The sequence below is a fragment of the Garra rufa genome, chromosome 24 (assembly GCF_049309525.1).
Source record: "Garra rufa chromosome 24, GarRuf1.0, whole genome shotgun sequence".
Classification (NCBI taxonomy): domain Eukaryota; kingdom Metazoa; phylum Chordata; class Actinopteri; order Cypriniformes; family Cyprinidae; genus Garra; species Garra rufa.
Window position 1 is genome coordinate 35,569,767 of NC_133384.1, and position 16,601 is coordinate 35,586,367.

General features: G+C 38.6%; 1 protein-coding gene across 2 annotated transcripts; it reads right to left on the minus strand.

The window, feature by feature from the left end:
- Positions 1–8,381: 8,381 nt before the first annotated feature.
- On the minus strand, positions 8,382–16,241 carry LOC141300066 (leucine-rich repeat-containing protein 4B-like). Of its 2 annotated transcripts, none has more exons than XM_073830370.1 (5): positions 15,819–16,241; positions 15,664–15,731; positions 12,912–13,051; positions 12,533–12,803; positions 8,382–11,943 (listed from the first exon to the last, which is right to left on the minus strand). In XM_073830370.1, the coding sequence occupies exons 4-5, from the start codon at positions 12,773–12,775 to the stop codon at positions 10,012–10,014; spliced, it is 2,175 nt and encodes a 724-aa protein (XP_073686471.1). In that variant the 5' UTR covers positions 12,776–12,803; positions 12,912–13,051; positions 15,664–15,731; positions 15,819–16,241; the 3' UTR covers positions 8,382–10,011. The 2 variants fall into 2 exon arrangements, with proteins under 2 accessions (XP_073686471.1, XP_073686470.1); XM_073830369.1 differs by having other exon boundaries at positions 12,921–13,051; positions 15,819–16,240.
- Between the last annotated feature and the right edge of the window lie 360 nt (positions 16,242–16,601).

Consider the following 16,601-nt stretch of genomic DNA (forward strand, 5'->3'; position numbering starts at 1 on the left):
AGAACGAGAAACAACAAGCACTACTCTGCACTGCTCAAAACTCGCCTTTGAATAGTCCTGTATTCTTTAAAAATGAAAACATACTTACAGGCCTTCAGTCAGAAGCGAAGACTGTTCTTGCAACATTGGAATTGCAGTATTTGCAGTGTTGGCCCTTCTTTTTCAGGACCTCTGCAATTGGACTGGGCATGCTCTCAATCAACTTCTGGGCCAAATCCTGACTGATAGCAACCCATTCTTTCATAATCACTTCTTGGAGTTTGTCAGAATTAGTGGGTTTTTGTTTGTCCACCCGCCTCTTAAAGGACCAGTGGGGGCGTGTTTTAGGGAGATGTGGCTGAGTCTTAACTTTTATAATGAATATCTCTTTGGTTTTGAGACTTTAAGTTTCACAACTTTACAGATCTTATCTATGCACAAACAAGAAACGGCATCATATGACCTCTTTAATGTTTCTGGAAAGTCTCTTCTGTTCACCAAAGCTGCATTTACTTAATTAAAAATACTGTAAAATTAGTAAAAATGTGAAAAGTTATTGCAATTTAAAATTAGGGATGCACCGAATGTTCGGTAACCGAAATTATTTGTCGAATAGCCGAAAAGGCCAAATAAATTATACAGAACAATGACGTGACGCGATCAAATAGATGCGTGCACTAATGCAGCAAATATGTGGGCAGTGTTGAAGCATCTAAAACTGTCAGAGAAAGACGCAAAAATCATTACAAGCACCGACAGCAAGAAACTGTTTAGTATTGCATTGCATGTCTTCGATGAGAAGAGAAAGGGTTGGTTGTTGCTGGTTACTGTATGATGACTGAAATCACCAAATGGCTTTAAACCATTAGTAAATAAACTACAAAATGTTATGTTGTCTAATACATGCACAAATTGTATTTATTCTGACAGCGCTGCACAAGCTCCTTAGCCAGGGATCAAAGTCCAAAGTGCGAATCTGTGCTGAAACAGCGTAATGAGAATCATTCATAAATCTGCTGCTGTCAGCAAAAAGTAGTACTGAGGTCTTCTTGTGGGGTTCCGCCAAAATAAAAGTCAACATTTATAAATGTAAAATAAAATAAAACAGACAAAAATAATGATAACAATCATTACAACAGCTCTATTAATACATGTATTATAACACTCTCCTTTGCTCAGCAAGGCTGCATTTATTTGTAAAAATTCCTGATTCAAGAAGGGGGTCTTAAAATTTGCCAAAGAATATTATTTTACTAACTTATTCATTTTAAGTTAAATTGTGCTTTGTTGGTAGGCTATAATGCTAGAATGTTAAAAACATTCAGTGTTAAGTAAATATTTTTAAATTTTGGCTATTTAATTTATGCAATGGTGAAAAAATTTGGCAAAATACAAGGGGGAAAAACACGAAAAACCGTGTTCAGTAATCAGCCTTCAGCCCAGTGTGTAATTTTGTTTGGCTTTGGCCAAGAATTTTTATTTCGATACATCCCTATTTAAAATAACAGTTTTCTATGTGAATGTAATTTATTCCTGTGATACAAAGCTTGAGGTTCCTATGCAGTAAGGAAGTAATTTCCAGGTCTGGAATATTTAGCTTTTTTAGACTAGAAAATTAAGAAATAATAAAAACAAATGATACAAGAAGTTTGTTTTCATGGCAGCTGTTTACTGATTCTTTAGTGATTGTCAAACACGACTGAATGAATTCAAGGTGCCCTTTTACATTATGCAAAATGTTTTGCATTTTGGGTTTCTTCTCGATATTCTTAGCACTGTATAACATAGCCTCAAGGACCTTTGCAAACATAAAAAATATACAGACTTTTATGTGCACACGCAAATTCGTTAAACTTAGCATATAGAAGGATGCACACTGAGCATTGTGTCATCAGCCTATTTTGAGATGTGGTTTCTTGGCTGCCACAGAGTATGCATTAAAGAGACCTTAGGACTTGAAATATGTCATACTGCACTAACAAAGCCCAACTTTGAACACTTTTTTTAATATAGAATCTTAAACTTGACAAATAGGACAATGCACACAGACATATTAAGCCATTTTGTGTCATGTTTTTTCTGCCACCACAGAGGATGTGCTAAATTGGACGTTTTTGTTAAATATGGTCCGGAAATCTACTGAGAGGTTTGGAAATTTGAGTTTGGAAAAGAATGGAATTTTGAAATGGAAATTGTGTAGGAAGCCTAAAAGCTGAATTTTCAGCATCATTACTCCAGTCTTTAGTGTCACGTGATATTTAGAAATCATTCTAATATGCTGATTTGCTGCTCAAAAAACATTTCTGATTATTAGCAATGTTGAAAACAGTTTGGGGTTAGTAAGATTTAATAAAATAAATAAAAATTATAAAATAAAAATACTTCAGAAAGGATAGATTAAATTGACCAAAAGTGACAGTAAATAATGTTACAAAAGATTCTATTTTAAATAAATGCTGTTTTTTTTTTACTTTCTATTCATCAAAGAATCCTGAAAAAAATATACACACTGCTGTTCAAAAGTTTGGGATCATTAAGAATTTTAATGTATTTTAAATAAGTTTCGAATGCTCATAAACACTATTTATTTGATCTAAAATACAGAAAAAAAAAAATCATGTGAAATATTATTACAATGTAAAATAACGTTCTTCTATTGTAATATACATTAAAAATCTCATTTATTTTTGTGAATTTTTCAGCATCATTACTCCAGTATTCAGTGTCACATGATCCTTCAGAAATCATCCTAATATGCTGATTTATTATCAGTGAGAAAACAGTTGTGTTGCTTAATATTTTTTTGGAACCTGTTATACTTATCAGGATTTTTTGATGAATAAAAAGTTGGAAAAAAAACAGCATTTATTTAAAATAGAATTTTTTTTCTAACAATATACACTGCTGTTCAAACATTTGGGGTCAGTCAATTTTTATTCCTTCTTTTTTACTACTTTTATTAAGCAAGGATGTGTTGAAATGCTAAAAAGTGATAGCAAAAACTTATATTGTTAGAAAAAAATTTAGATTTTAAATAAATTCTGTTCTTTTAAACTTTTTATTTATCAAAGAATCCTGAAAAAGTATCACATGGTTCCAAAAAAATGGATTCTAATAATAAATCAGAATATTAGAATGTTTTCTGGCTGATGAAAATTCAGCTTTGCATCACAAGAAAAAAAAATATTTTAATGTATATTAAAATAGAAACCATTATTTTATTTTGTAATAACATTTTGCAGTATATTTGTTATTTTTTCTGTATTTTTGGTCAAATGCAGTCTTAATGAGCATAAGAGACTTTTTTAAAAACATTACAAGTCTTACTGATCCCAAACCTTTGAACAGTAGTGTATATCACCATTCGTTTCCACACAAATATAAACTGTTTTCAACATTGATAATAATAATAACTGTTTCTTGAGCAGCAAATCAGCATATTAGAATGATTTCTGAAGGATCATGTGACACTGAAGACTGGATTAATGATACTGAAAATTCAGCTTTGATCACAGAAATAAATTACATTCTAAAATACATTACAATAGAAAACAGTTGTTTTAAACTTTAATAATATTTTACAATTTTCCTGTATTTTTGATTAAACAAACACATTCTTAATAACCCCAAGAGACATCTTTCAGAATCATTAAAGAAGTCGTAATTATTCCAAACTGTTGACCTGTAATGCACATCATTTTTCCAGATTACTTGTTACTTGCCACTAGATATTCTCTAATAATAATGCTAAACTGCATATTTCACCATGCTTAATTTCTCCTCTCGCATAGCATCATTTACACTTGCATCAGTAGTTTGTATAGATTTATTTACTTCCTTGAGTAGCTGTGTAATAAGTGGGATGATGTACAGTCATCCGGTCATTATCACAAACAAGACCGAATCACGCTGTCCGATGTGTTTTGCTGTAATGACCGACCGACTGTACATTATATGAGTGGCTGAAAATCAAAACGGCTTGATGTGGTTCCCAACTGCTGGGTTGCAAGGTCACAATGACATTTGCTGCATGCAAACAATTAAATGCAACTAACCTGACTACTGTATAAACATGCACAGTTAAAATTAAAGTTAAATTAAAGTAAAAAATCTAAATGTTGATTTTAAGGTGAGACACTGCAGGTGAATAATAAAAAAAAAAGTTATCACCTTACTTACTCAGTTGATTGATTACATTGATAATTGCAAACATTTTTTGTTTTACAAGTTTTCTAGAATGTTAGGTTTAAATATGCAAATGAGCCATTATTTAATGAAATATGCGCTAATTTGCATACATTTCTAGAACAAAAATTTTAAAACTGCATGAAGTCAGTTTCGAAATTCTTGTTTAATTTTTTTGACATATTATGCCTCGTTTCCACTGAGTGGTACGGTACAGTACGGTACAGTACGGTACGGGTCGGGTCGGAAAACCATGAATTGGCTAGCGTTTCCACTGCCGACAGTACCCTTACTTGATGGGCGTGGTGTATGCCGGAAAGTAGTGATAACGTCACTTGATAGACGTGGTGTATGACGGAAAGTAGCTTGACGTCATTCTCGCGCAAAGAAGAAAGCTAAGACCGCAAACATCAATGGAGGACATTCGCGAGTTATGTTTCGCGGTGGCATTGTTTTGCAAGGTGTTGTGTGTGTTTTAAAAATGGCGCCTCTTGTGTTGCGTTGTCGTTCTGTAGCACGCGCAAGTGACGATTCTCTGTCAACCAATCAACGCTCTGCAGTGAGTCTAGCTTCACCCTTTAGTACCGTTCCACTGTGCTAGGTACCACAACGGAAGGGTACCCAAAAAGTGGTACGGTACAGTTCGGCATTTTGGTACCATTCACAACTTTTGATAGTGGAAACGCAAATAAATGCGTACCGTTCCGTTCCGTACCGTACCGTACCGCTCAGTGGAAACGAGGCATAATTAGAGTCAAATGTTTTTACTCATCTCATTTTGTCATGACATAATTTAGCAAATACCTAGGCAGACAACTATATATTTTTTTACAGTTTTTGGGGAATAAATTGTTGTATAAAATCAAGCAAATTCTATATGAACAAATCCCTCTGTAAAAACATATATAGGATACAGACAAGAATAAAAATGTCAAGTTTGGTGTGTGTAAGCGCTACTGGAGATTTATGGCTCAGTGTAGGAGAAAAAACATATTCTGAGAAAGCGGCCTTTAAAAATATGTTTTGTAATTGAAATCTATTAACACAAATAGATAAAGTGCTATAAAAGAAAAACTTAACAGTGTCTTTGGGGTGTTTTCTTTCCACTAGTCTGAAAAACACTTAATGTAAAAGAAAAAAGCCTCAGAAAAAATCTCAAATTTGACAGGTGCATGAAAACAGCGTTTTTGCCTGCAGTGTCTCTCCTTAAGTACTTTTAACTTGTATGATAAATAATTGAGCTCAAAGTCCAACATATAATCTGGCAAATGAACAAAAGAAAGACTGTTTTTAGACAATTTTACAATTTGGCCACGCCCCTTCTCCAAAACCCCGCCCACAACAGACACAAGTCACATGCAGACAGCACTGATTGGCTATGAAAAATACACAAGCCACGCCCCCTTCAAAACGCTTCCAAAATATCTGTTTATAAATTGTTTACAGCACCTTTAATCAAAGACACGCACGCAGTCAGAGTGCTAAAGCCAAAAATGTCCATGTTTTATTGGTAAAGAGCATCTGTGTAGCGAATGGCATAGTGCAGAGGCTCACACGCAGTTAAGCATTTGCCACGACCTTTGACCCGGAACTGAAGGCCAATCAACTAGCTCTCCACAGCATCAACATAGAAAAGAAAAGCAAACGAACTCAAAATACTCAGTACAAATAAATAGGTAAACAGATGAAGAACAGAGCTAATGAAACAGAGCTGATATCAGCTGTTACTGATTTTTTTTTTTTTTAATGCAAAAAGATGAACTTTTGTTTTGTTTTTTGTTTTTTTGAGGAGTGTGTTGTTCTAAAGATAGAGATACAGAGAAATATACGAGTGAATCTCATAAAATTTGTCAAAAACTGGTAAAATTTCACCAAAAATTGTATTATTTTGACTTTTTTTTTCTTGCAATGTGACATTTCATCAGAAAAAAACTACAATGACAAAAAAAAATTCAAAATTGCGAATAAAAAAAGCAAGTGTTGTACTCACTGCTTTATGGAAGCCTGTTTCCGCCACTGAATAAAAAAAAAAGAAGAAAAAAAAAGAGGTTATTGCAGCTTATCTCACAATTCTGACTTTAAAAAAAAAAAAAAAAATCATTATACAAACTCGCAATTCTGACTTTTTTCTCAGAAACTCGCAATTTTGAGTTATAAAGTCGCAATTGCAAAAAAAAGTCTGAATTGTGAGTTTGTATCATGCATTTCTGAGAAAAAAAGTCAGAATTGCATGATCAGAATTGCATGATATAAACTCGCAATTGCGAGCTAGTCAGAACTTTGAGATGTAAACTCACAATTCTGAGAAATGAAGTCAGATTTGTGAGATATAAACTCGCAATTCTCAAAAAAAAAATTCTCCTCATAAATTGACTTTATAACTTTCAATTGCGAGTTTATATCTCACAATTCTAAGAAAAAAAGTCAGAATTGCAAGATACAAATTTGCAATTGCAAGCTATAAAGTCAGAACTATGAGATATAAACTCATAATTCTGAGAAATGAAGTCAGAATTGCATGATATAAACTCGCAATTCTGTGAACATATCAGTCTTTTTTCTCCTCAGAAATGAACTTAACTCTCAATTGCGAGTTTTTATCTCACAGTTCAGAAAAAAAGCCAGAATTGCGGGATGTAAACTAGCAATTGCGAGAAAAATTGTGAGATAAAAAGTAACAATTACCTTTTTTATTTTTTTATTCAGTGGTGGAAACAGGCTTCCATACTGTTTTATGCTAATTTGTATATAAAAAATTATATTATTTTTTATGTATTATACACAATAATGATAATCTACAATACAGTATGGGAATTACAAACAAAATCGAAAGTGAACTTCACAGCACTAGCACTAAAATTAGCTTGATTATCATGAAATGTCACAAAGAAAAAAAATATTTTTCTATATGCACAATACAATTCTGTTCATTTGATGCTGTGGTGAAACACGGCCTGTTTTCATGAGATTCACACATAAATAGGAGAGAGAAACGCAGATAGTTTCCAGAAAGCTTCGTTCTGTTTCAGATCCTGAAGAACGCATGTTCTGCTATTGGTAAGTCAAAAAATAGAGAATATTTACATCTTTAGATTATATACATGGCAATACATGAACACATGGTCAGTGTGAGAAGGTGATATAGAGAGAGAGAGACGGAGAGAGAGAGAGACCCACCACCACATTAAGAGTCTACAGTGATGATACTGCTTCATATAATAGTCCTAATACAATCTTTCTGTGCTGATTCAGAAACGGGTCTCAGCCCCAGTGTCTTCATCTCACAGCCAGTGAAATCAGCTTAGAGCAGCTTTCTAAAATGGGGAAAGCTTGAGATGAATTGTCTCTCGGTAGCCGTAAGGTTAATGTGATTTTACTGGCCGCAGAGAGGATGCATAGATGAGAAGAGCAACCTGCTACAGGACGACACACATCTGAACGCTGATGTACTGAATCACTCGGGCAGGTAAGCGTTTGGCCGTTTTATGTTTCACGAGTTTGTTTCTATAATAAAAAAAGAGGTATGGAATGGCTCGAATGCAAGCCTAACTCAAGCATTTGTGGCTTTTAGTTGATGCATGTTAGTTATATGCTGGTGTAATCGCCAAAATGATCAGATATATATGCATTTAGAAATGTAAGACTTTCTCTTCTAGGAAAATGATCCAATCAAATACTCTAGAATGAGCTTTAGCAATGCATTTGCAATTATATAGATGTGTTCATATATTAGATCCAGAATCAACGCAAATACTGTATACCTTTCTATGTGTTTGTTCTCTTTGTAAGATCATGTGCACCTCGAGTCTTTTCTGGACACAAAGCGAGGCACGGAGTACACGTTCCTCACATTAACTAACCTTTTGCTTATGCGATACAGACGTAATTGTGATCTACCTATGTTCCGCATCAGCAGATGAGGGTCAGGTGCTACAATAAGCTTTTAAGAGCATTTCCTGGCAATGATGTTGTTGCTAAGCAACTCCACTGGATATTCAAACACAATCAGCTTTCGTACTGTAGGGAGAAATATGGAAAGAAGCAGAACAAAATATATAGTTTGCCCTATAATTGCATTACGAAGAATAGCAGGGAGACGTTTGAAGGACTGGTGGGATGCATTGTGAAACTATGTATAGCACTTCTTGTCCTCAATCAAACGACTTGCCAGCATTTGAAAACACCCAACAATCTGATAAAAGATGATGAATTGGAAATTAAAAACCGAATAAAGTTTAATGCAGCAATTACAATAATACACGCATGTGTACTCTACTCCAATTAATGGCACATTGCACATTGTTATTATACAACTTCAAAGCCATTCAAGGATGAATAGAACGCTTTATGTAGTCAGCAGTTGTCGTATGGCTCCCACGAAGGACCTGCCAGTCCGCGAATCTCGTCAAAGAAAAATACTCTCCGAAAGTGAGGCATACAAGTTTCCCCAAATGGATGGCTAACGTTAAATTTTCGAAGCGGCCCAAGAGCGGTATTATTCCCAATCCCTGAACCCTGATTCCCAAACCCGGCGATTTGGTCTATAAACAGTATACTTGAAAATCTTTACATTAGATTACATGTCATATTGCAAAATCTTTCATCAGAAAAATCTGGACATTTTCACAATGTCTTTCATTCTCTCTCTGTTAAAAATCTAAAATTTTCATGTCGGCGAAATCTCCTGTGCTGCGTATATCCCAGTGTATTTCAAAGCTTTAATACAGCTTGTTTTAAAGTCAACATGAACTCAAAATGGACGCCGTTTACGTTAACACACATTCCGCATTGTGCACGAGTCATCGGTGCACGTTATGAAAAGAAAAAATATCTTCAGAATCTTTTATCAAAATGTAACCTGCTCCGGGCTACCGTCGTGAATCCCTCTGGACTCCGTTCGCTATCCAATCAATTCCTGATGAATAAAGTCAAGTCCATCGGATATCCTGCTTCACACACAAATACTACAGAAGTTAAATGGGTTGCGAATGGCGTTTCATGTTGACTTTAAGTCCAGACACGTTCTGCGCACATCAAATGCCAGTGAAATAGCCCTTACACACTGCTGTTACTCTTCAATTCAGGCGAAAAGACAAACACATGACACTCTTCAAACGCAGTTATGCAGGTACCACAGACAGGCCCCTTCGCTGAGGACGGCAGCCAAGTACTCTTATTGTTCGCGTGGAAAGGCTTCTTCTCTCTGCCCTCTCCTCTAGGTATGATGAAAGTGTATGTCACCCTGAAACTGGTGTCTTTTCGAGTTCAGGTTTCTGAGCTTATGAACTGATCCTCACTTGTGCTAGATTCAGAATGGCATCATGACGCAGAGTGAACATGAGCATGTGTTCTGGATCACAGCAGTTTAAGTCTTTATTTTTGAATTCGTCTCGTCCCTTACACACACACACATACACACACACACACACAGGTACACTACCTACCGAGGTGAGTACGATGAATAATGATGTCAACCTCCGGGAAGTGTAAATGTGTGTATGCTTTTATACAGGTCTGTTAGCTGCTGTACATCGGTGTGTGTACTCGGTGTCGCTGGACTGTGGCAAACCAACACTTAAGTAATTACACTACTTTTAATATAGACTATATTTTTTTATACGCGGACACAACTCATAAGAACTGCAAAAAAGACGCTTGCTTTGGCACATAAGTACTCAATAGCGCCATGTCCACTTCATCAGTAAAAGCCTGTCTCTCGGTTCACTGAACGGAATATTCCATAGAATCTGTCGGAAAGGAATGGAGTTCCAAGAGTCAAAGACAGTCACACTGGCGTAAAAACCAGTCTACTTTCCTTCCAGCATGTGCACGTGTATGCGAGGGTAATCAGATCTGGGTCTCCTGAACGCTCTCCTTGGAGCCATTCGATAGCAACAGCGGCTCAGTCTGCACGTTGGGAACGTGACTAAGGCCTTTCAGAGTCCCGTGGAAAGTCATCGCCATTGGGATGGGAATTGGCAGGGGAGGGGAGGTCGAGCCAGGGTTGGAGTGGTCGCCGGAACTCCCCATTTTCATGGTCGAAGCCTGATTTTGCGACGAAAGGTTGGGTTTGTTGTTGAGCATTCCAGAGGCCATGTTCAAGCCAAGCACGTTGTTGTTAAAGTGGTGCGCTTTGTAGTAGTGATTCAGGTGGTCCGTTTGCCCAACGCTCGGGAGGGTCATGATCTCAGGGTCGTGATTCCTCGGACTCTGTCCGCCGCCTCCGCCAGATCCTGCTCCGGTGTGGACGGTGCTCCCTCCCGTGATGCCGCTAGCTCCGCCGGCAGATCCGATCTCGTCTTCGACGTTGATGATCTCGATTGCACGTGCCGGCCCGTGGTGTTTGTGCAGTTGGTGCTGCTTGCGAAGCTTGTAGAAGACGACCAGCATCACGGCCGCCATGAAGGTGATGGCCACGAAGCAGCCGATGATGATCTTGGTCGTCTTCATTACGTCCTCAAGACCCGACAGATTGGCGACGTCTGTGATGGAGACCGTGAACGGGCGATCGGGTGCACGCGTAGCTCGTGGTGACAAAGAGGATAGCATTGAACCAGTGGGACCTGCTGAGGCGGATGCAGCCGTTGGCCCTGGAAAACTAATTAACGTCTCGTTGATGAACTGCCGTGCCGAGCCGTGGCTATCTTGCCCGGTCTCGACGGTTTCAACGGTGACAGTTGTGAAGTAGCTGTAGCCACTGCCTGGGTCAGATGCGGAGACATTAAGCACAGCAGTTGCTGTGGTGTTGCCAGCGGAGTTGGTGACCATACATGTGTAGGGTCCTGTATCTTGCATGGTCACGTTGGTGAAATTCAGAGTTCCGTCATGCAGGACCGAGATCCGGACTTTGTATGCTCCGTGGGTCATCAAGGTTCCATTGGGGGTCAACCAGTTAACAGAAGTCATGGACGTCCCGGTGCGGCATTTCAGCTCCGCTGCCATTCCCTCGGTCACGTTTAGGTCTGTGGGTGGCTCCACAATCACAGGTGCGTAGCAGGTGAAGTCTCGCTGGTCGAGGTCACCAATGTACCTGCCCTTAGTCCCTGGTGGGGCATGGCAACGTGCACAACAAGTGGAGTTATCAGGAACAGTTTCTTTAAGCCACCAGCTCAACCACAGAACGTCGCAGTTGCAAACCCAAGGGTTGTGGTTCAGATGGACACGCTCTAACTGCTGCAGAGGGGTGAAGAGATCGTGGGGCAACGAATGCAGAGAGTTATGGGACAGATTGAGCTCCTCCAGGTTCTTGAGGTCATCGAAGGCATTCCTCTCAATGACGGAGATCCGAGAGTGCATGAGCCAGAGTTTGCGTAGAGACACTAGGCCTTGGAAAGATCCAGGACGCACCACTCCCAGTTGGTTTCCCGACAGTTCCAGTTCCTCTAGCCGCACAAGAGGCGTCAAGTTGGGTACATCCTTAAGCCCGCACATCCCCAGATTCAGGAAACGTAGATTCAGCAGCCCCTCGAACGCAGCCTCAGAGATGAAACTGAGTTTGCGGAGCTCTCCGAGGTCTAACCGTCGCAGCGACGGCACGCGGTGGAAGGCGTACGCCGGGAGTGTCTCTATGGGGTTGTTCCTTAGCCAGAGTTCACGCAGCTTGCTCAAGTACTCAAACGCCTGTGATGGTACCAATGGTAGTCTGTTGTCAAAAAGCTCCAGGGTGATAAGATTGGGAAGGCCATTGAAAGCTCCCACTTCTATCTGACGAATCTGGTTCTTAGACAACTGTAAAATTTCCAGATGGTTCAGGTGCTTGAAGGTGTCTGACCTGATCACCTGGAGAAAAAAAGAGAGGAAGAGAATATAGTAAGTTATAACAGCTGACTCTTTCTCTATGCCTTTGTGTTAGTATGCATGCACATGAAAGTTGCATCTTTGTTGCTATTTCAGTATGTGCGTATGCGTGACCATCTGTCACTCTGTGATCAAAGATGACTGGTTTACAATGCCTCGAAGGTTTAACTAACAGAGCTCGTTGTTGACCAAGTATCTTTAGCAAGTAATGAAAATTTGTGTTCCATTTTAAATAGAAATGGCAATATGGCAGTTCAATGAATATCTTTGGTACCTCCGTAATCACCACCGGTTGATTAGTTTGAAGTTTTAGGAGCAGTATACCAATGAAACGGTTAATGTTCTGCATTAAAATCTGAGCAACTTCTTTTTATTGAGACATCTGGAGTAAACTGGTCCCTAATTGATTCTCTTTCAATTTTAATCTGAGCATTTCTCCTTTTTCTAACAACTAAAAGCTGGGAAGGTTCTATACTGCACGGTTGCTTTTATAAGTACCTAATTTCAGTAAATATGTGTCTAATTGCTGGAAAACGTCCTATACACCTGTTTGGGGTGTGAAGGAGGTTACCTGTATGGAGTTCTCCTGGAGGTTGAGGTATCGAGTATTGGACGAGATACTCTGTGGAACTTCATTTAAGCCTTTTCTGGTACAAATCACTCGACTGGCTTGATTGGAACAGCTACAAGGAGCAGGACAGGCGGGACTGGCTTCGGCCAATCTAGGTCCGAGGAGGTGTGGCCACAACAGCAATTGGACCAACCAGATGAGGGGGGAGGGGCTGAAAAAGCCTGTTACCATAGCAGCCTGCATGGCAACTGAGTCATGTCCTGCCCCTTTCCTAAAACAAAAAAGGCAAACAGTTAGTGCCAAAAAGCCTCAAAACTTCTTAAACGGAAACGGAAGCATTTTCAATATCGACATCCACAAAACAAGAGAGAGAATTAACTTTTTTTACGATTAACTGGTGGAATCAGGTATCTTGTGGCATCCAAGTGTAATCCACACAGTTGTCAACAGCACTGGACCCTGCTACGAGAGTCTTCTGCTTGCCATCAGAATCATCACAGTCAGCACTGGCCTTGCTTACTGGAAGAAAATACACGGGAGGGGGAACGAGAGAGAGAGGACGAGAGAGGTCAAAAACTGCATATATGTACAGCTTATCGTATTTCATATAGCTAAGGGTGTGGGGGTCAGTACATCAGCAAACTAAAAACTCTGACCTGTGCAATTATATGTTGTGACCTCCAGCCCAACCGGAGTAGAATTTAATTTCAGTTCATTTTTTACTGCTTATTTTAAACCTTGAGTGGGTAGTCATAATTGTAACACAAAATGTTTTCATTTTTTCTCATCCATGGAAAAAAACCTTCCAGACTTTAGACTTGGATAGGTCTGGCCTTGACTAAAAAACTGAAAATGTTTAATTTAACTAGTGCTTCACACTGATTGAAGGCTACAGGTTGTCTTATCAAAACTATATCTCCCTATAAAACTGTATTTGCAAGTTCTGTAAACATAAAAATACATTATAAGAGAGAAAGATGTAATATACAATAATGCAGCGTTCACATTGTTACCTGGAAACAGACATTCAATATAAAGAAATGTGTGCAACCACTGTGCATATGAGCTCTACGATTCTAGAGGTAAACAACTCCCATGTCTGAACACTGATGTTTACTATGAATAAATACAGAATAATGCTGATATTAAATGACCCATGACGAATGTTGGATGACAGTAATGCAATAGCAGCAGAATATGTTTGTATAAACAGCCTTTACAACTAAACATGTAGGCAAAATGGTGTTTGAGCATATCCTAACAGACAATGAATATGTAAGCCTCCTTATATTTAAATAAATGTTGTAATTGTAACTTTTTTTAATTAAATTCTACAAAAAAGTGTTAAAATGTGACCCTAGACCAATAGGCAAAAACACATTGTATGGGTTAAAATTATACATTTTTCTTTAATGCCAAAAATCGTTATATTAAATAAAGATCATTTTCTATGAAGATATTTTGTAAACTTAAAACTTAATTTTTGATTAGCAATATGCATTGCTAAGAACTTCATTTGGACAACTTTAAAGGCGATTTTCTCAATATTTACATTTTTTGCACCCTCAGATTCCACATTTTTAAATAGTTGCATCTCGACCAAATATTGTCCATACATCAATGGAAAGCTAATTTATTCAGATTTCATTTGATGCATAAATCCCAATTTCAAAAAATTGACCCTTGTGACTGGTTTTGTGGTCCATAAGTATAGATCTAACTTTAAGATATAAATTGAGCAAGAAGACCCTTATTATGAGGAAAAACCTGGTGCTGGTCATTTTTCTACTCTCATCCTACAAACCCAACAAATCAAGAAAAACATTTACACAATATCTGAAATTAACCTGCTTTCTTCAGTGTTGATGTTATAATGGAAAAATGTGGAACACAAACAAAAGATTTTACATGCAAACCAAAATGGGCAAAAATGTAGGTGTACAGCTTTACATACGAATAATATTATATAAATTTTAGATTTAAATATATTTTAATATAAATAGTGCCTTTTCATGCACTTACATGACCACATGCATAATCAGTCTATAATTATGCACAAATAACATCCTACAAACCCCAGGCACAAGAAAAACGTGAGATTTTCATGAGAAGTTATCACGTTTTTATCCATTTTTACGTCAAGGCCCAAACAGGCATGCGCAGAGCGCAAGCGCACACTGAATAAGCCTTCAGAATGCCGGTAAGGCTATTTACATGTAGCCTAGATCAGAAAACAAACGACAAACAGTTTTGTTTAAAATGCATGACCTTTAGCTGATAAAAGCACATTTACTAAGTAAAACCAGAGTAGGATTGTGCATATAACCTGGCTCATTGTCTTCCCTCAGGAGTAATCCATTTTAAACGAACACAAAGAAAATCAAAATAAGATTTGAATATATTATCGTGTCATAATATGGCTTTAACATCTTTGTCCATCACACACAAGCGCATCTCGTTTGTGTGTGTGTGTGTGTGTGTGTGTGTGCGCGCGCGTGTGTGTGTCACAGGTGCGGTGGTGCAGCTTCACTGTAACCATGACAACGCTAAATTGATTTGCAGATGCTGGGTGTCGGAATCCGGTTGGGTGGCGGCGCTCTGTTTGCACTACGGCTTCGTTAAAACCAGCCACAGGCCAAAAAAAACGAGTCGAATGCACAAATTAAACGTCTATTTCATAAGCCGTGGTATTGATTATTAATTAACCTTCATAAGACATCAGATGCGGCGATCTCCATCATGACGGACAGAGTCCGCAGTGGGTCTCTTGCTCTTATATGAGAGAAAATCGGTGCATCTGAATGCGTTAGTGACTGCGGCGTCTTAACGGAGACCGTCGTACGCGCGTGAAATACACAAGTGAGGCCCCGACACACACAGGCGCGCGCGCGCTCCCTCGCTCGAAGACGCGCAACAAAATGGCACACGGGTGTCTGTGTAATTCACGGATAATGAGAAAGAAAAATGCAAATCAAGTCGAGCCGTCATTTACATCGGCGGCTGCGAATTTGCCACGATTCCAAACCATTCCAGATTTTTTATATGTCTATAAATAAACATCGAAAGAAATAATTAAATAAACAGAAAAGCTAAATAAATAAATAAAACCAACGCTGGATGAATGATCTTACCGTTCTCCTCTCATGCATCCATCACATCATCTGGATCCTCTTCTAATGAATCAGAACCATGTGGAAACCTATTAAATCAAATCAACTCCGTCAATCACCTATCGATCCATTTCACACCATTTGATATCGTGCATCTGATCAAAGACATATCGTACCTTTTCCTTTCTCCTCGACGGATCTTCTTCTAATGATTTTTTCCCTCCGTTGTTTCGGCGTCTCTCACAGATCCGGAGCGCGTCAGACGCGGTGAATAACGGTGAATATACAGTTAACAGACCATACCACCGCTGGAACAAAAACGATGCAATCGCTCGGTGTAAAGTGTGAAAATCGAATGTAATTTGATTATCCGGGCTATGAGGCGCACAAACCTACTGGCGCATTTTTCTAAGTGTATGCAGGCAGCTCTTGCGCGTCGTGGCCGTACAGAGGGACGGATGCTGCACCCAGCGCAACATCTTACGTAAAGTCCGTAGCGACGGTCCTGAATACAGCGACCAGCTGAAGAACGGACCACTGAGACATGCACAAAACACACCTGCTCTAGCCAGTTTCCATACATCCATGCATTCACACATCAGTCCGTGCATTCATCCTCGGTTTCATCCGCAGGCACGACTGTGTAGGACGACTGTCACATCATTTAGCCTTTGAGATTCTAATTCTACACTACTAAAGCTTAACATATGTGTTTACAATGGCAAAGCTGTTTGTCTAAACCAGTGGTTCTGAGGTGCTTTTTGCTTCATCATTTGCTGAAAACATTTAGATTTGTTAGTATTGCCTTGATGTGCATAAGCAAAAATGAATGATTAACCTGTGCTGTGGTTTAAAAATGTCTATTACAAACCAAGTATTTAATGCCATCTGGGTCATAATTTCTTGTATCTAACAGTTACCTTTTCGAGTCAAATTTGGCTGATTCTACCAAAAAAAGC